General features: G+C 34.5%; 1 protein-coding gene across 1 annotated transcript; it reads left to right on the top strand.

Annotated features, from left to right (window-relative positions):
* The first annotated feature begins 10,232 nt into the window (after positions 1 to 10,232).
* Positions 10,233 to 10,986, top strand: LOC131054280 (putative germin-like protein 2-1). Its single transcript, XM_057988757.1, has 2 exons — positions 10,233 to 10,359; positions 10,454 to 10,986. The coding sequence occupies exons 1-2, from the start codon at positions 10,233 to 10,235 to the stop codon at positions 10,984 to 10,986; spliced, it is 660 nt and encodes a 219-aa protein (XP_057844740.1).
* Positions 10,987 to 20,585: the final 9,599 nt, after the last annotated feature.

The following is a 20,585-nucleotide window of genomic DNA, read 5'->3' as shown; positions in this document are numbered from 1 at the left end:
AAAACTTGCAAAATATGAATTGGCTCAAATTCAGCAATCATATCAAAACACTCCCGCATTAAATGATTAATCGTCTAGGTTGGGATAGTCTTTTCAATTAAGAAGTTGATTATATTTAGCGAATCACTTTCCAGCTAGACTTTCTTGACTCTACCACAGATAGCCATTTTAAACCCAATGTAGGCCACAAATATATTCTCTCTTGGATTTTTTCTTTAACCGGTAATGTTAGAGTAGAGCATTCAACGATATATTCTCTCTTGGATTTTTCCTTTTTATGAGATAACCTTATTAAGTTGCGGTTTTTTTGTTTTTATTTGCGTGGAGTTGCATCCTAACATTCAAGGTGTTGATTGCTCTCCTTTGAAAAATAATTTTGTACATCTATTATGATTAATAAATTAGGAGTTAAATCATATTTATCTATATTTTCATTTTCTAGTTTGCATGCTTTCATATCTAATAACTTGTGAGGTACACAATTGTCCATCTTTTACCCTCTAACTTGTGCAACTATTTTGATAGAAGGATCTTGGTTTCTGACTTGGTATCAAATACTAACTAATTATTTTAAGGTTAGGCTGGTTTTATATATTTAATATTAAAAACTATTCTAGTTTGCATTATTATAAAGACATGTTTTCTTTCTATTACATGTGAAGAGAAATTACAATGAAATAAAATTGCAATTTTTCTTATAAAGGTTGCGAGGGTTTTCTTTGTAGCATTTTCCTCACTCTATGTAAGGTTGGGTGGTAATCATGTAATATTTAAGGAACTTTTTTCCCACCACATTCTTGGCATTACCAACCATAAGGTTTTTTAATCCATAAGCTTCTTCGTATAGTATTTTTAGTATCTTTAGGTTGTAGGTGCATGGAGGTTTTAGTTGGCCTTCCATTTCTTTGTACATATTTTATAGAGGCATGTAAGGTTTTTTTATCGTTGTGTATGAAATTTTTGATATCAATATCTTGTAGTGAGAAACTTTCCATGTTGCTAGTGACTTATTCTACTAGAACGACTTGAAGTTAAGAAAAGGTTTCACATATGACTCTATTGTAAGTGACCGCAATGGTAATATATATATATATATATATATATATATATATATATATATATATATATATATTGTGGACGATAGAGGTTGATACACATTCACAAAAAAAAACTATAGACTAGACCTATGAACTACAATGATGTATTTGTCCTGTCGTACTAAGAGGAGGAATTTGTTATCTTATAGGAGCTATTTGTAGCTTTATTTATAGAAGAGATGGGATGCCATTATTGAATGGGACAAGAAATGTTGCCTTCCCAATGATTGGTTTGAATGCCCTAATGGGTTCTCCCTTGACTTGGCATCTTCCTTGGGTGGAGGGTAGGGGTTCTTTAGATAGAGTAGATCATTAGAATAGAAGGGGTGCCATTATTGAATGGGATGGGAAATGTTGCCTTCCCAATGATTGGTTTGAATTCCCTAATGGTTTCTCCCTTGACTTGGCATCTTCCTTTGGTGGAGGGTAGGGGTTCTTAAGATAGGCTATGGGGAGGAATGGGGCAATAATCACTAAAGCTACATGCTTTCCCCTCCAAAATCAATTTGTGTGGAACTTGCAGGTGGTGTTGAAGAGGAGGTTGAACACAATGACAAGGTTTTTTTTGGGTTAGGCTTGATTAAGAATTTAAGAGTTATTTGGACAAGCCTTAGAGATCTTCACAAATATATCTTTGAGAACTGGGAACTCATTGTTGATAGATGTGTTCAAATCTATCCACGTGCTCGAGGTTTCTTTGTTGTTGTTTCTAAAAATGTGAAAGACATAAATAAGGTGCTTTGAGACCACAATTGGAGCTAGGAGGATAATCAAATGCTTACGTTGAAACAATGACAAACCTTCTTGGGGAGGTCTTTGAGTAGTTTCTTATTGGAGGATGAGGGCTCCTCAAATCTTAAGCACTTTACTTATGCCTAGATTCTTGTGGATGTTGATGGCACTGAGAATCTCCTTGAAGAGATTCCTATCAAAATATCAAAATGTTTTTGGGTGTAATCCTTAGACTATGAGGGTATCCATTTCAGGTGCAGAAGATATTTTCAAGCTAGACATATTGTTGCTCAATGTTCAAAAAGGAGGGGGGGGAAAGCTTGTCACTTCTCTCCATTACTTGATGGATAAAAGCGAGGTGTTGTATAAGAGTGGAATGGATGCTTTCATTGAATTGGATAAGGCCCCCTTTCTATTGAGTCTTGGCTGATAATGGTGGTCAAAATCTGAATGTGAGGCAAATAGAGAATCCTCTTGTGTTGCAACAGTTAGAGCCTAAAGAATTAGTGCCTTTGAGAGGTAGCGGGAATGAAGATCAAATTGAAGATGGGCACATTTAGGTTGGGGATGTCTAGATGGAGGAGATTTGGCAGGTTGTGAAAGAGAAGCATGAGAAAGGAGGTACAAACAAGATATTAGCTGTCACATGCTTCTTAGATCTCACTCCAAAGATAGGGCTAGAATGTAGGGTTTAGCCCTGACCTGTTAATGGGTCTTTGTTCCTTAGGGATTTTGAGAAGGGAGGGCGCTCCTTGTTTGTAGCCTCACCTAGTTCAGTCCAGGACAAAAACCCGTTTTGTCAATCATTGTCAATCTAATCTAAAGGGAGCTGGCCCATCCAACAATTTAACTAAAAAAAATATATATTAATACTATGGTTGAATACATGTTGACGATGAGACTAAAGTAAAATGGTTCAACAAATAAGGTCAAGATTTTGGATTGTTTGTGTTTTCCAAGTTCTCATAAACTCCTCTTTCATATTGAATATTTAAAAATATCTTATAAAATTTAGAGAGGCTGAGAGAAATCTATGGGAAGCTAGAATAAAATAATGGACACGAGTTAGAGAATGATTTCCAATAATCATCTACAACAAAATTCCTATCATATCTGAGGAGAAAAAGGTCAAGATTGTATGCTAAGCAATCTTGAGAAGGTTATTGATCCAGAAATTCAACACTATTGTATTATACTAATGATGTTGTTGGGTTTAAATTTTAGTATACGGCTATTAATAAATCTCCATTGTAGTAATTTGGGGGCACTAGTCCCAACAAGGGTTTCTTGGGGAAACATCCTTAGTTGGGGGCTCGATGGAAGTGCCCCCAAAGAAATAATTACCCATTATTTATTAAAAGAGTCTACTATTATTTTAGTATATATATTGACCTTTGTGAACTACAAAAAGGACTTGATAAATAAGTGGTCGTGGAATGTGAAAAGCTATGAGAATGTAATTTTCTCTTCATTACATAATAGAAAGAAAGCGGATGGCTATTTCTCTATGGATGTATCCTACATTTATTGAACACACGTTACATTTGTATTGTAGTGAATTTCTCCCTTTTCCTTTTTTATTTTGCATCATATTTAATATTATTGTTTGCTTTGGTCTACCTAAACACCAACAACTAATATTAGAGTGATGTAGTTTGGTCATTTAACATGATATTTTAGATTCATGTGGGATCTATGGTGGAAGAAGACAATTTAAAGATGAAAATTTAAATGGCCAAAAGGAAGAACCATGGAGGATAAAATTGGAAGACTATATCTATTAGAATCATCCTTTCTTACTGTTGGGCGGAAAAGGGAAAAAACCAACAAACACATGAGAATTTCAGAATGAGAGATGCTTGATAGAAAGGAACTAGGAGGAATATTGTTGTTCCAAGTAGTGTTGGTAGATTTAAATATAAAAAAGGAAATAAAAATTGTGGACCTAATGTCGGTATCGGAAAAGATACACGAAAAACCCTCAAATTTCGTAAAGGTATTTTTTATGAAACATTTATTTGATTGTGAAAATCAATCTCTGTGAAATTATAGTCATTATTGTCTAACAAGTGAATTTTTTTTGAGTTATTTATGGCCCTTTTTTCTTTATTTAGTCTCCTATTTGTCCATTCTATTGTTATTATTTTTCTTTTTTGTGCCCTGCAATCACTTTTACATCTTGTTCTCCTTTCGAGTGCTTGGTCATTTTTCTTTGTAACTATTCTAAATAGAGTGTGGATATTTCAACAAAGGGACACACATTCCATTTTAGAAATCAGAATACCATGAATCTGGAGTTATCACATGATAGATTATCAAATCAGTGTTTAACGTGCACTGTCATAGGGCTGAGCATGCAAATCAAGTTTTGACTAGGGAAGATATCTTGGAGATAGCCTTGTCCGAATTGGTATCCACGTCCCAACTTGTTCCTTGTTTTATTTTCTAATTTAATTACCACATTCAAGTTTATTGTCAAGTGGTTCAAATTGCAATTGGCTTTGTAAAGCATAGTCCTATCCTGGACACTATTCTTTATGAATCCATAGAGAAGTATGGCATGAGAAAAGGTAAAGCTCTGCTGGGTCATCTCTTCTCTAACTTGTGATTAGGAAAGTAGTCTAGTTTTTATTATGTTTACACGGCAATAGGAATGGTAATCTATGTGTATAAAGATCAAGTTTTGGCTATTGCCATTAAAGCCTATAAGGCGGAATTAGGCATACTGCTAAGTGATAAATATGGTGAATGTTTTAAAGGCAGTAGTCTTTTTCAAGGATCATCTTGCTGAGCACTACTGAAAGCATCTCCGCACCACCATTGGCTCCAATGAAGGACTCTATACAGCTTAGGCATGAGGGTTTGATATATGCTTTGTTTTGGAATAAAGGCTTGATATGTACACTATTCCATTGTTTCAAAAGATTCTTGTGTAGAAATCATGGGGAATTTGTATCTGGTTCTAATCTCAAGCAGCTCAGTAGTAGAAGTTTTTCTCTCTTACATTTTGGCCCCTCGTGTTCTATCTAAAATAAATCTATCTCTAGTTTGCTGTAGGGTCAATATCATGTGATTATTTAAATTTTATTATTGTAGAGATGATTTTTTAAATGGGCATCTCATTGTCTATACCTTTATACTAGTTAGAGTCTGTTGAATGTTTTGGACATATATAGATTTTCTTGTATTAGAGAATATTTTGTGAATGGGATCCTCATCTTATATGGCTCTCTGATAACTAGGGCCTTTTATTTTTGTACTTTGGTCCTCATATCAATCATCGTTGAGACAGTTATGGGTTTTATGTCAATTCCGTTCTACTCCTTATTCACTATACTTCTTAATATTGAATATTAAATAGAAAGGGTTTAGGATTTATCCCTTTAATTTTTTTTAAGGATATCACCATTTTACTTTCGATTCAAGCGATATTGACCCTATCACTATGTAACTAACATTAGCAGAAAAATGATACAATGGAAAATTTTGTGTAGTTGAATGCTTATTCATTTTTCTCTTATTCTATAATACCAAATTGTAATTAAAAATATATATAAATGTATGGATGTAGCGTATTTTTGTTGTTGGTCACTTGAAATATTTTTTAATAGGTTACTTGTGAAGTTTTCCAATATTACAAGATGTTGGAAGTGAAATATCACAAAGAGATTCATTGTTTAGAAATATATTATGCATCACAACGAAAGTAGAAAATTCATCATGTGACATACATCAAGATGACTCTCTACAATCTGCATGCAATAATGCACAATGCTAATCTCAAGAAAAGATCATTGAAAAATATTGTGTAGAATATGAGATCTACGATGCTCTTCAAGTAGGCAAACTTGTAGCCTTTGTTTCCTTATGCTTATGGCAAGCCCAATATGGAGAATATGAAAGAAATAGATTCATTACGGTGTGGCTCAACCAGTTTGGTCCAATTAGGCTATCCAGTAAATAGGAAGATTGATATTTCTAATCACTCTTAGGTATCAGAGGATGCGTGCACATCCTATTTTTGAAGTAATGAATAATGTGTTGTAAATTAAACGGGCAAGTTCATGAAATGCAAAGGAAATGGAGTATTCTAACATTAATACAAGGAGTTTTAGAGACTATCCATATATAATTAAATCAAGGACCTTGGAGACTATAATATATATCTACTGACGAGTAGGCTATTTATACTAATCGTTCAATCATGATTTTTTTTTTTCTGGAATAATTAAAATGAGCAAACAATTATATAATAGTCACGAGTGTATCAAAAACATTTTATGCTCTCTAGTCACTAGTTATCGTATAGGCTTCTCATTTCTTCCATGAAACATGAATTTAGTCTTACACTTTCACATACTCTTACAAAAGTTCTTACTCGATTTATTCCATTCTAGGATGATGCCACTTGTATCCTTTATTTTGACAATCATAGACAAGATAGATGAACTAAAAAATGTCGTATCGAATTCATCTTGTTTGATCTTATTATTTGGCTGCACAAACGCTTCACATCCAAATATTTTAATTTTTTTAAAAATTGGCCTCTTATCGTGATAGGTTGCATTCCTTTTATTACAATCTTCAAACTCTTCTACTCTTGCATTGTTGTCTTGAATATCTTTCCTTCCTCGGGGTAACACAATTCACTAGCTTTATGCCAGTCTCCCAACTCTTCTCCTCCCATATTGTAATGTTCAATACGTCTGCCCTCCTCGAGGTAAATCGACTCGACAACTTCATCTCACTCATCCTCTTCATATTCATCCCATTTATCTATCTCTATTCTTTGAAAATCTTGGAGGATAATATTTAATGGTCTTCTATGGACACTAATAATTTTTACAACTCTTAAAAGGGATTAGATTTTTTTGTTTTGTGTTGTAACAAGCTTATTCCTTGGCTATAAACTTAAATTCTATGGTTTTCCTCTATAAATATACCTTTTCTCAGAAGGTTACTATTTACCCTTACCATTATTTTCTCTATTTAGTGCAACAATACCTTGTACCTAGAGTAGATCAGTCGTCAACACATAGAAATAAAATAAAGTAAATATCACCCGAGACAGATAAATAAAAGAAATATAATTTGAGACGATATGCTAGGATTTTACACTCTATGCTTTAAGCAAGTTACCGCCCTTTTATTTCTCTATGTATCATCTGAATGCCAAATGAGAATAAAAAGAGAAGACATTAGTGTTTTAAATCAAAGACAAGTGGTAAAAATCAATGATGGAAAAATTGATGTAGAAAATACCGTGTTTTAAGTCAAAGACAAGTGAAAAAAATAAATTACAGCAAAGAGACCACGTGTAGGTACTTATTAGGCCCCCAAAATATCCTCTTACAGGGTTGGCACTTGAAGGATTTAAAAAATATACATTAAATTTTTTTTTTAAAAAAATTATTTAATTTTTCTTTCAAAAAATGCTAGCTGAGGTCATCCACCCTCCCTTTGCTTGGGAATTATCGAGCATAGTTGTAGTGTGAAATGTGGGAAGAGGGTCAATGTAAAAGAGCAACTTCTTTTAACCAGAATGATAAGAAGGAGAAATGAAATATTCACTAGGTCAATCGAATTCTTTTCTCTAAGGCCTTAATGTATAGAATTATTGCTTGGGTAGATATAGGATAGCTATGCGTCACCAATAAATTAATGCGAACTTAATAAATAGGGAGCTATTTGTATATTTATATGCACTTTAAGAATGTGCTCGTGTTGTAAAATAATTTGGATATATGAATAATTTGAAAATTTACCAATAAAAAAAAATTCTAATAAATCCCAGCATGAAATTAATAGATAAAGCTAGACTCGCGAGATCCTAGAAACAAATCTTATATCTCTTATAATTCATACAAAATTTCACAAAAAAACAATTTGAAGTTGAAGAGACAAACTAAACCTAGGGAATTTCAATATCTAGTACATTTATTGATATAAGGGTAACATTATTGGCTGATAGCGTATATATAGTAAGAGTAGAAAATTTAGTGTTTAGGTATGTTAATTTAGATGCATAAATTCGATTTAAGTATTCTCTAGAGATCTAGATGCTATTAGAACCTATTGGATGTAAAAATGAAACTAGATTAACACATCTATGACTCATTATAATGGGATTAATTTGACTAAGGCTTGCTTATATTATCCATATTTCAATATAGAAGAATGACACATAGGATATTAGATGAATGCATGAAAACTATAAACCTATTATATTGTGCTATAATCTAAGACAAGAAATCGGATTGACTATAAAATACTAAAGCTATCTAGAACTACTATTTTGGAATGTAATGTGAACTCTGGCAAAGCATTTGTACAATTGTCAATTTTTTTATTATTGAGGTAGTAGTTTGAGCTTTGTGAACATATTAGTGTTTAGGCATGGCTTGTATGCATCACCCTAATCTATGCATTGTTTCCCCATCTTTGAGGTGAAGTAGCACGATTAATATACTATTTGAGAATCATTTTTGTTTTTTTAGAATTTTGTGTCCATGTGCACATGATTAAATGTGGGAATTGCAACGTGAATGAATTTGACAGAGCATGACAAGAAACTGATTAGAGCGATATTTAATTTACGAGGCCAATTCTATGAATTATATTAGAAAAGAATTAAAATGGTTCCTACACCTTCTTAAATGATCAATTATCACACTTGTAGACCGAGGGAAAAAAATTCAAGCAATTTTTGTGTAATGTGAAATATGAGATCATAATAATGGAGATCTATGCAATGGTAAACAAAATAACGGTGAAAAATTCACTTCCTTACTTGAAATAAAGTTCCCATGAGCCATTCTCAAGAAACAATTAATTAGAATATTTGATGGTCTTTGAATTACACATGATTGTATTTAAAAGAAAGCACAAGACCATGAACAATAGAGAAGACAATATAGCTTATGAAAATATTCATAGCTTTATATATGTATGAATCAGCACTTGTACATTGATTAATATTGAGCCTCCTTCGTATGCTTAACGTCGTCATTAACATTCTTCAAGGTTTAGGGGCAAGAAGCGACCAATCTAGGGCTAGAATATTCTTCATTTGTAATTGAGAAGGATACAGTAGGTTGCCTCTTGATACACCATGAAATTACACAAAAATTAATTGTACAACCATAAACTTCAGTAGATTTTCTCTCATCTCCACAACCTACCTAGTCTAAATCTAAATTATAATATCCTGTAAGTGTCAAGTCTTCAAGAGAAGAGAATGGAACATCTTTGATTAAATTTTGTCATGCATATATTTAGAAACCTAAAATCGACGACTTATTGCCATGCCAAAATTCACTCGATTAATAATAAGCCATTGTCAGATTAGTAATCAATTAAATGTAATGTGAATTTGCCTACAATTTAAGAATGTGATGACTTATTTGCATGCCAAAGCTCACTCGATTAATAATAAGCCATTGTCATATTAGTAATCGATTAAATGTAATGTGAATTTGCCTACTATTTAAGAATGTGATGTGAACTTCGGCTCAGTGTTTGTATGTGGTTTGAGCGATGTGAACATAGCAGTGTTTAAGCATGGATTTAGTGCATCACCCTAACCTAGGCCTAGGGTATGTGCTCTTTTCCCATCCTTTGGGGGTGAAGCAACGTGACCTAATATGCTAATCAATTTTCAGTGATGAGGTGAGTCAAAGCAAACCAAAGACACCGTACCGATCAGCCAATTCAATAAAGAGTAGTGAAAACGGTAAACGCAGAGATTAGATCAGTGGTACACGTTTATTTTCAAAATATTCTACATACGCTTGAAATTGACCTCTGCCGCTGCCCTGTAATCAGATATTATAGATTTATCAATGAAGCAAGAAAATAGTTTAAAGTCGTTTGTTTATGAGCGATGATATCTCTCTACATGTTTGAATGACCTCTAATATTGAGCCAAGAAGCCACCAATCGTGGGATTTTAATTAATACAAAATTGCAGTTATTTTAAATAGATATAAACTAAGAAACAGACGCGGACTGCTGATCAAAGGTTGATCGCTTCTCACTGTGAATTCTTCACCAAGAGCAAACAAATCAAGTCTTAACAAAGACAATAGACAAAATTCGTAAATTTTGGATTTATTCTCCTCTTGGCAAATTGAATTTTAAAAGTTGCCCTGATAATATCGTAACGAAGCTACTCATCTAGGGGTAGTTTGAATGGATTCGGTGTTTAATTGATATTAAAAGGATTTACGCGCTGTTGCCGTCCTGACTATGTATATCTCGTTCAAAATTTGCACTATATAATGTTATGTCATGATTTGCAGTTCAATCAAATTCACGCCCCTCTCTCTCTCTCTCTCTCTCTCTCTCTCTCTCTCTCTCTCTCTCTGAGTGTTCGTGTTGATAAACTCTTGTGGGAATTAAGAAATGGCAAGCTGGTTGCGCTTAAGCTTCATTTTCCTGTGTGTATTTATATGTTGTTGCAGCGAGCATGTGATGGGAGCAGATCCCGACTCCTTGCAAGATTTCTGTGTTGCAGATAGGCAAGGCCAAGGTACAGATTTCTGTGATTCTTTCTTTCTTTCTTAGCTGAATTCAGCTCTGTGTGTGCATGTAAAATTACTAACCGAATATGAATACATGTGCAGTTTTGGTGAACGGCTTCTCTTGCAAGGACTCGAAAGTGGTTTCATCGGAGGACTTCTTCTTCCGAGGTCTGGGACGAGAAGGAGATACAAGCAACGCTGTAGGCTCTAACGTAACAGCGGCGAACGTTAACCAGATTGCGGGGCTTAACACACTGGGGATATCGTTGGTCCGCATTGACTTCGCTGTGGGTGGAATTAATCCTCCTCACACCCATCCAAGAGCCACTGAAATCTTGGTTTTGCTTGAAGGCCACCTCTCTGTGGGCTTCATCGATACTACAAACAAGTTTTACAGCAAGATGTTAATGAAAGGAGACGTGTTTGTGTTTCCCAAGGGATTGCTGCACTTCCAACAGAATGTGGGACATCGAAATGCAGTGGCCATCGCTGCCTTGAGCAGCCAGAATCCTGGAGTTCAGGTTTCTGCCAATTCTCTCTTTGCAGCGAATCCTGCTATCCCAGTTTCTGTATTGACGAAGGCCTTCCGAAGCGATCAAACAATTGTCGATTCCATTCAGGACAAGTTCGTGTAATATGGCTCCCACACCCTCAAACTCGCATTCTTTATTTATCATTCCAAGATAATAATTCGTACAAATGGCCTGCCAGGCTACCAAAATAACAAATGACTAGCAATTAATTTGTATCTACTGCGGGTAAAATGTCAAGTTCTTCGCGACTCTTGACCTTTCAACACGAACACGTCATACTGCTCTTGCCTTCATGGAATCACCAATGTTGTTTATTTTTATGTGTTTTCTCTTGAGAATAATCATGTCCAATTATTCTTATAGTAATTAGAAGCTACGATAACATATCAAATCCAAAATATCTTCAAATTATGCAGCTTTCATTTTGCAACTACTTTTTCCCTCTAAAATAATATAGGAGGCAACCTTGTGTACTTGAACTCTATTAATTATTGTCCTGTCGTATGCCATGAGATTGATTTGTAATTGAAAATATACATATGTGTGGATGTAAGATATTGTGCACATAGGTTGTTTTAGTTTGTTTTGTGTAGGCCGGTTGTGATTTTTCTAGGGGAGAAGCTAATTTATGTTTAAATGCTTAAAAGATGAGGATTTCAATTGTCAAGACTTAGATATGAAACTGCATTGCTAATTATGATTCATTCACTTTTGGATGTCCCCTTACATATCTAGTAGTTATCGTGTTTGAACTAAATACATTCAATGTAAACTATCACTTATCTCTATATGCATAATGAATATTGAAGTGGAATTAAATGTTGAATGTTTCTTAGTTTTTTGGCTTAAATTTGTATTTCTATTTCCTTATACATAAGGTTTACATCGGTCTCTATTTGTTGTCACGTTTTATCTTTATTTACAATTTAGGAAGGCATCAATCTTGTTTCCCTTTTATCAAATCATTTCCATCAAACATCTACTATTTCTTGTTAGCGTAAGCGTAAGTTGTATTTTCCTTTCGACCATGATTTGATCGATATCGGCAATTAGAAATCCTTAGTGATCTTGAGTTGATGAAATGTATAAAGGTTAGTATTAATTTAAATGTAATTTATACATGTATATGCATTATGCAAAGTGGTTCACATAAAGGTATGTTATAACTATTTTCTCAGTTTTACTTCCAGGAAATATTTGTTTCTATACGTATTGTTACCTTTTTTATATATATTTCATTTGCTTTTTTTATTGTGAAGTTTAGTGATTTTATTTTTTGTGCTTCATATGTGAAAGCCGAAGGCTTTTTTCAAGCCACATTGCATGGATATTATTTCTCTTGAAATCTCCTACATGAAATCAAGGGATTTCCCTTCTAGGATTAGAATAGGATAAATCTATGAAGGGAGAACCTACCATAATTTTTGGATCTCAATTTCCTACATTCTTATTATGATTTTGATTCAGTAACCTAGGTTGACAATGGGACTATGGCCGGAGGTTTTGTATGCAACATGTAGAGTTGCAGAGAATGGTTTGGAGAGCTAATAGTTCATATTTGATTTCATTGGGGTGACAAATTTACCGATTATTAGAAATCTATTTCTTTATCTACATCACTTTCTACTAGATATTCATTGTCCATAATTGAGAATTCAATAGTACGTTGATTTTTGCCACAACATAAAATGGTCTAATAAATAAGATAGATAAAATTTAGTAGAATTTCTCTCATCTTCACAATAGGTACCCAATTTAAATCAAAATATCTTACAAGTGCCATGTCTTCAAGAGAAAAGGAAAAAACATACAAAGTCAAACTTTTCTACGCATATCTTTACACAAAAAAACATTACCACTTATTTCCAATTGCAAGACTACCCAATCGGTAATGCTTTTGATTAAGATAAATGAGTTTTATGGGGATCCGAAACCCAAATCCATCCATTAATTCAGAGTTAACTAGAAACTAACCAACTGCTAAACAACAACAAAACAGGGGACACGGCCCAGCAAGTCTAACCACAAAAAGCAGAATGGAAACAAGAAACACCAGCCAAAAAACTAAGTAGGCGCTTTCAAAAGCTCAGTATTTTTCTGGATTTCTTTGTTATTGATCTCCTGGAGTTCTTTAATGATGAACCTCGAACTGCCTCTTTCCTATTTTTTGGTCCTAGTCCTGGTAGTGGGCCCCGTAGATGCCTGCATATCTTGGATTCCCTTTTCGCGGTTAATGTCTGAGGATAGTACAGATCTGGTCACGTGAGCTTTCTGTAAGGGGATTTCCTCGTTGACTCTTTTGAGGCCTTTGACACTGTTATACATCGCCTCCTTACTATATTCCACCAGACCCTTAAGCTTACTCTTTAAATCCTAGATTTCATCCTCCAACCTATCAATCCTAGTCTCATGTTCTCAATTTTGTCTTCATGACCTTAATGGCTTACAAGATTTTTTGGGACAACTTCAGGAGTTTGTCAGTTTTATCAGGCGTCAGATTCTCCGTGAAAGAGTCCACAATATCCTTGATCCCCTTTTTTAGTAAATAAATTTCATCAAACACCCATCAAAAGCATTTCTCCTGGTTAACCAAGAAATTGGCCAGAAGCTTGTCAACATACATTTAGTCACATTTAATCTCATTGGGGTCCACATTAAGGGGAATATCAAGTCATATTTCATTTTCCCCTTTTCTTTGAATCTCTACCTTTTTTTCCAGTTTTTGTTTTTTACGGTTTTGGGGGCCGAGATTTTGGGGATGAGACAGATGGGATTTCAAAATTTTTGCTGCCCATGTAGGTAGATTTTTCCCACTACTATTTGTGCCAGGTGTGGGCTTTTGTGGGGGACCCTCATCCTCTGAGGGCTTATACTCTGAATCATCCGAAACATGGATGTCATTCCAATCCATAGAAACTCTGCCCTCCGCCTTGCCAAACTCCGTATGTGAAATATCATGCACCTCCTAGTTGGCCAAGGGTTTAGGGTTTCTCTGAGCTGGGAAGGGTCTAACCTTACGAGCCCTAGAAAACTCCACAACCAGGAGGATTAAACCCTCATGCAGAACTGGGTTTTCCTCATTCTCAAAATTCTTATGGATGGAATTCTCAAGATATGACAACAAATAAAATGGAATTGAAAATATTTTATCATGCCTCAAGTGGTTCAGAATAGTAAAATGATAGGAAAATATACTAGCATAGTGGCCATCAAGGGTTATGTACCTCACAATAAATTTCGCTATATCTGCTCAGAGCTTCAGAAGGTCCTTTCGATTGTAGCCTCCATCCTCGTTCTTCTTGACTCTGCTTCGGTCACTCTTTTTATCGTAGAAGATTGAGAGGGCTTCGTCTGAATTTTTTCTCTCCCAATAGAATTTTTTACCCTCCATGCTAAGCCTAGAAATCTCAATGATGAAGGGTTCATGAATCCTGAACTCCGCCCCATACACAATTAGAACCCCATTATTCCAATTTCAAAAAAAGAAATCCATGAGCTGGTGGTTCTGACCATGGAGTTTTCTGATAAAAAGGTTCCATACCTCTGTCACCAGCTTCCCTATAGACCTCTTAATTTTTCTCCCAAAGCTCGCCTAAAGACTCTTCCAATTTGTTCTTGTCTCCCCCCATAAGATTGTTGCCTCTCTACATTTTATTAGTAACACTATTTAACTAGGCTTCAGGCAGATGATAACAAACTAGACCCATAGGAAAGGTCACCACCATAGATTTATATGAATAGCTTTACACATGTGAAAAGTTGTCATACGGAGAGAGATTTTCGGCATCCCCCCTCACCAATTCACACAACTTAAATGGAAAGGAATCCCCTTCCCACCACCACTTTTCATCATCTCTAGCAACACCAAGATTTTCCACGTGGTCTGTAGACTTGTTACCCTCTCTAAAAACTTGCAAAATTTGAATTGGCTCAAATTCAGCAATCATATCAAAACACTCCCGCATTAAATGATTAATCGTCCAGGTTGGGATAGTCTTTTTAATTAAGAAGTTGATTATATTTAGCGAATCACTTTCTAGCTAGACTTTCTTGAATCTACCACAGATAGCCATTTTAAAAGCAATGTAGGCCACAAATATATTCTCTCTTGGATTTTTTCTTTAACCGGTAATGTTAGAGTAGAGCATTCAACGATATATTCTCTCTTGGATTTTTCCTTTTTATGAGATAACCTTATTAAGTTGCGGTTTTTTTGTTTTTGTTTGCGTGGAGTTGCATCCTAACATTCAAGGTGTTGATTGCTCTCCTTTGAAAAATAATTTTGTACATCTATTATGATTAATAAATTAGGAGTTAAATCATATTTATCTATATTTTCATTTTCTAGTTTGCATGCTTTCATATCTAATAACTTGTGAGGTACACAATTGTCCATCTTTTACCCTCTAACTTGTGCAACTATTTTGATAGAAGGATCTTGGTTTCTGACTTGGTATCAAATACTAACTAATTATTTTAAGGTTAGGCTGGTTTTATATATTTAATATTAAAAACTATTCTAGTTTGCATTATTATAAAGACATGTTTTCTTTGTATTACATGTGAAGAGAATTTACAATGAAATAAAATTGCAATTTTTCTTATAAAGGTTGGGAGGGTTTTCTTTGTAGCATTTTCCTCACTCTATGTAAGGTTGGGTGGTAATCATGTAATATTTAAGGAACTTTTTCCCACCACATTCTTGGCATTAGCAACCATAAGGTTTTTTAATCCATAAGCTTCTTCGTATAGTAGTTTTAGTATCTTTAGGTTGTAGGTGCATGGAGGTTTTAGTTGGCCTTCCATTTCTTTGTACATATTTTATAGAGGCATGTAAGGTTTTGTTATCGTTGTGTATGAAATTTTTGATATCAATATCTTGTAGTGAGAAACTTTCCATGTTGCTAGTGACTTATTCTACTAGAACGACTTGAAGTTAAGAAAAGGTTTCACATATGACTCTATTGTAAGTGACCGCAATGGTAATATATATATATATATATATATATATATATATATATATATATTGTGGACGATAGAGGTTGATACACATTCACAAAAAAAAATATAGACTAGACCTATGAACTACAATGATGTATTTGTCCTGTCGTACTAACAGGAGGAATTTGTTATCTTATAGGAGCTATTTGTAGCTTTATTTATAGAAGAGATGGGATGCCATTATTGAATGGGACAAGAAATGTTGCCTTCCCAATGATTGGTTTGAATGCCCTAATGGGTTCTCCCTTGACTTGGCGTCTTCCTTGGGTGGAGGGTAGGGGTTCTTTAGATAGACTAGATCATTAGAATAGAGGGGGTGCCATTATTGAATGGGATGGGAAATGTTGCCTTCCCAATGATTGGTTTGAATTCCCTAATGGTTTCTCCCTTGACTTGGCATCTTCCTTTGGTGGAGGGTAGGGGTTCTTAAGATAGGCTATGGGGAGGAATGGGGCAATAATCACTAAAGCTACATGCTTTCCCCTCCAAAATCAATTTGTGTGGAACTTGCAGGTGGTGTTGAAGAGGAGGTTGAACACAATGACAAGGTTTTTTTGGGTTAGGGTTGATTAAGAATTTAAGAGTTATTTGGACAAGCCTTATAGATCTTCACAAATATATCTTTGAGAACTGAGAACTCATTGTTGATGGATGTGTTCAAATCTATCCACGTGCTCGAGGTTTCTTTGTTGTTGTTTCTAAAAATGTGAAAGACATAAATAAGGTGCTTTGAGACCACAATTGGAGCTAGGAGGATAATCAAATGCTTACGTTGAAACAATGACAAACCTTCTTGGGGAGGTCTTTGAGTAGTTTCTTATTGGTGGATGAGGGCTCGTCAAATCTTAAGCACTTTACTTATGCCTAGATTCTTGTGGATGTTGATGGCACTGAGAATCTCCTTGAATAGATTCCTATCAAAATATCGAAATGTTTTTGGGTGTAATCCTTAGACTATGAGGGTATCCATTTCAGGTGCAGAAGATATTTTCAAGCTAGACATATTGTTGCTCAATGTTCAAAAAGGAGGGGGGGAAAGCTTGTCACTGCTCTCCATTACTTGATGGATAAAAGCGAGGTGTTGTATAAGAGTGGAATGGATGCTTTCATTGAATTGGATAAGGCCCCCTTTCTATTGAGTCTTGGTTGATAATGCTGGTCAAAATCTGAATGTGAGGCAAATAGAGAATCCTCTTGTGTTGCAACAGTTAGAGCCTAAAGAATTAGTGCCTTTGAGAGGTAGCGGGAATGAAGATCAAATTGAAGATGGGCACATTTAGGCTGGGGATGTCTAGATGGAGGAGATTTGGCAGGTTGTGAAAGAGAAGCATGAGAAAGGAGGTACAAACAAGATATTAGCTGTCACATGCTTCTTAGATCTCACTCCAAAGATAGGGCTAGAATGTAGGGTTTAGCCCTGACCTGTTAATGGGTCTTTGTTCCTTAGGGATTTTGAGAAGGGAGGGCGCTCCTTGTTTGTAGCCTCACCTAGTTCAGTCGAGGACAAAAACCCGTTTTGTCAATGATTGTCAACCTAATCTAAAGGGAGCTGGCCCATCCAACAATTTAACTACAAAAAATATATATTAATACTATGGTTGAATACATGTTGACGATGAGACTAAAGTAAAATGGTTCAACAAATAAGGTCAAGATTTTGGATTGTTTGTGTTTTCCAATTTCTCATAAACTCCTCTTTCATATTGAATATTTAAAAATATCTTATAAAATTTAGAGAGGCTGAGAGAAATCTATGGGAAGCTAGAATAAAATAATGGACACGAGTTAGAGAATGATTTCCAATAATCATCTACAACAAAATTCCTATCATATCTGAGGAGGAAGAGGTCAAGATTGTATGCTAAGAAATCTTGAGAAGGTTATTGATCCAGAAATTCAACACTATTGTATTATACTAATGATGTTGTTGGGTTTAAATTTTAGTATACGGCTATTAATAAATCTCCATTGTAGTAATTTGGGGGCACTAGTCCCAACAAGGGTTTCTTGGGGAAACATCCTTAGTTGGGGGATCGATGGAAGTGCCCCCAAAGAAATAATTACCCATTATTTATTAAAAGAGTCTACTATTATTTTAGTATATAAATTGACCTTTGTGAACTACAAAAAGGACTTGATAAATAAGTGGTCGTGGAATGTGAAAAGCTATGAGAATGTATTTTTCTCTTCATTACATAATAGAAAGAAAGCGGATGGCTATTTCTCCATGGATGTATCCTACATTTATTGAACACACGTTACATTTGTATTGTAGTGAATTTCTCCCTTTTCCTTTTTTATTTTGCATCATATTTAATATTATTGTTTGCTTTGGTCTACCTAAACACCAACAACTGATATTAGAGTGATGTAGTTTGGTCATTTATCATGATATTTCAGATTCATGTGGGATCAATGGTGGAAGAAGACAATTTAGAGATGAAAATTTAAATGGCCAAAATGAAGAACCATGGAAGATAAAACTGGAAGACTATATCTATTAGAATCATCCTTTCTTACTGTTGGGCGGAAAAGGGAAAAAACCAACAAACACATGAGAATTTCAGAATGAGAGATGCTTGATAGAAAGGAACTAGGAGGAATATTGTTGTTCCAAGTAGTGTTGGTAGATTTAAATATAAAAAAGGAAATAAAAATTGTGGACCTAATGTCGGTATCGGAAAAGCTACACGAAAAACCCTCAAATTTCGTAAAGGTATTTTTTATGAAACATTTATTTGATTGTGAAAATCGATCTCTGTGAAATTACAGTCATTATTGTCTAACAAGTGAATTTTTTTTGAGTTATTTATGGCCCTTTTTTCTTTATTTAGTCTCCTATTTGTCCATTCTATTGTTATTATTTTTCTTTTTTGTGCCCTGCAATCACTTTTACATCTTGTTCTCCTTTCGAGTGCTTGGTCATTTTTCTTTGTAACTATTCTAAATAGAGTGTGGATATTTCAACAAAGGGACACACATTCCTTTTTAGAAATCAGAATACCATGAATCTGGAGTTATCACATGACAGATTATCAAATCAGTGTTTAACGTGCACTGTCATAGGGCTGAGCATGCAATTCAAGTTTTTACTAGGGAAGATATCTTGGAGATAGCCTTGTCCAAATTGGTATCCACGTCCCAACTTGTTCCTTGTTTTATTTTCTAATTTAATTACCACATTCAAGTTTATTGTCAAGTGGTTCAAATTGCAATTGGCTTTGTAAAGCATAGTCCTATCCTGGACACTATTCTTTATGAATCCATAGAGAAGTATGGCATGAAAAAAGGTAAAGCTCTGCTGGGTCATCTCTTCTCTAACTTGTGATTAGGAAAGTAGTCTAGTTTTTATTATGTTTACACGGCAATAGGAATGGTAATCTATGTGTATAAAGATCAAGTTTTGGCTATTGCCATTAAAGCCTATAAGGCGGAATTAGGCATACTGCTAAGTGATAAATATGGTGGATGTTTTAAAGGCAGTAGTCTTTTTCAAGGATCATCTTGCTGAGCACTACTGAAAGCATCTTCGCACCACAATTGGCTCCAATGAAGGACTCTATACAGCTTAGGCATGAGGGTTTGATATGTGCTTTGTTTTGGAATAAAGGCTTGATATGTACACTATTCCATTGTTTCAAAACATTCTTGTGTAGAAATCATGGGGAATTTGTATCTGGTTCTAATCTCAAGCAGCTCAGTAGTAGAAGTTTTTCTCTCTTACATTTTGGCCCCTCGTGTTCTATCTAAAATAAATCTATCTCTAGTTTGCTGTAGGGTCAATATCATGTGATTATTTAAATTTTATTATTGTAGAGATGATTTTTTAAATGGGCATCTCATTGTCTATACCTTTATACTAGTTAGAGTCTGTTGAATGTTTTGGACATATATAGATTTTCTTGTATTAGAGAATATTTTGTGAATGGGATCCTCATCTTATATGGCTCTCTGATAACTAGGGCCTTTTATTTTTGTACTTTGGTCCTCATATCAATCATCGTTGAGACAGTTATGGGTTCTATGTCAATTCCGTTCTACTCCTTATTCACTATACTTCTTAATATTGAATATTAAATAGAAAGGGTTTAGGATTTATCCCTTTAATTTTTTTTAAGGATATCACCATTTTACTTTCAATTCAAGCGATATTGACCCTATCACTATGTAACTAACATTAGCAGAAAAATGATACAGTGGAAAATTTTGTGTAGTTGAATGCTTATTCATTTTTCTCTTATTCTATAATACCAAATTGTAATTAAAAATATATATACATGTATGGATGTAGCGTATTTTTGTTGTTGGTCACTTGAAATATTTTTTAATAGGTTACTTGTGAAGTTTTCCAATATTACAAGATGTTGGAAGTGAAATATCACAAAGAGATTCATTGTGTAGAAATATATTATGCATCACAACGAAAGTAGAAAATTCATCATGTGACATACATCAAGATGACTCTCTACAATCTGCATGCAATAATGCACAATGCTAATCTCAAGAAAAGATCATTGAAAAATATTGTGTAGAATATGAGATCTACGATGCTCTTCAAGTAGGCAAACTTGTAGCCTTTGTTTCCTTATGCTTATGGCAAGCCCAATATGGAGAATATGAAAGAAATAGATTCATTACGGTGTGGCTCAACCAGTTTGGTCCAATTAGGCTATCCAGTAAATAGGAAGATTGATATTTCT

This window comes from Cryptomeria japonica, chromosome 2 (genome assembly GCF_030272615.1).
Source record: "Cryptomeria japonica chromosome 2, Sugi_1.0, whole genome shotgun sequence".
Taxonomy (NCBI): domain Eukaryota; kingdom Viridiplantae; phylum Streptophyta; class Pinopsida; order Cupressales; family Cupressaceae; genus Cryptomeria; species Cryptomeria japonica.
This window is presented reverse-complemented; position numbering and strand designations above follow the sequence as displayed.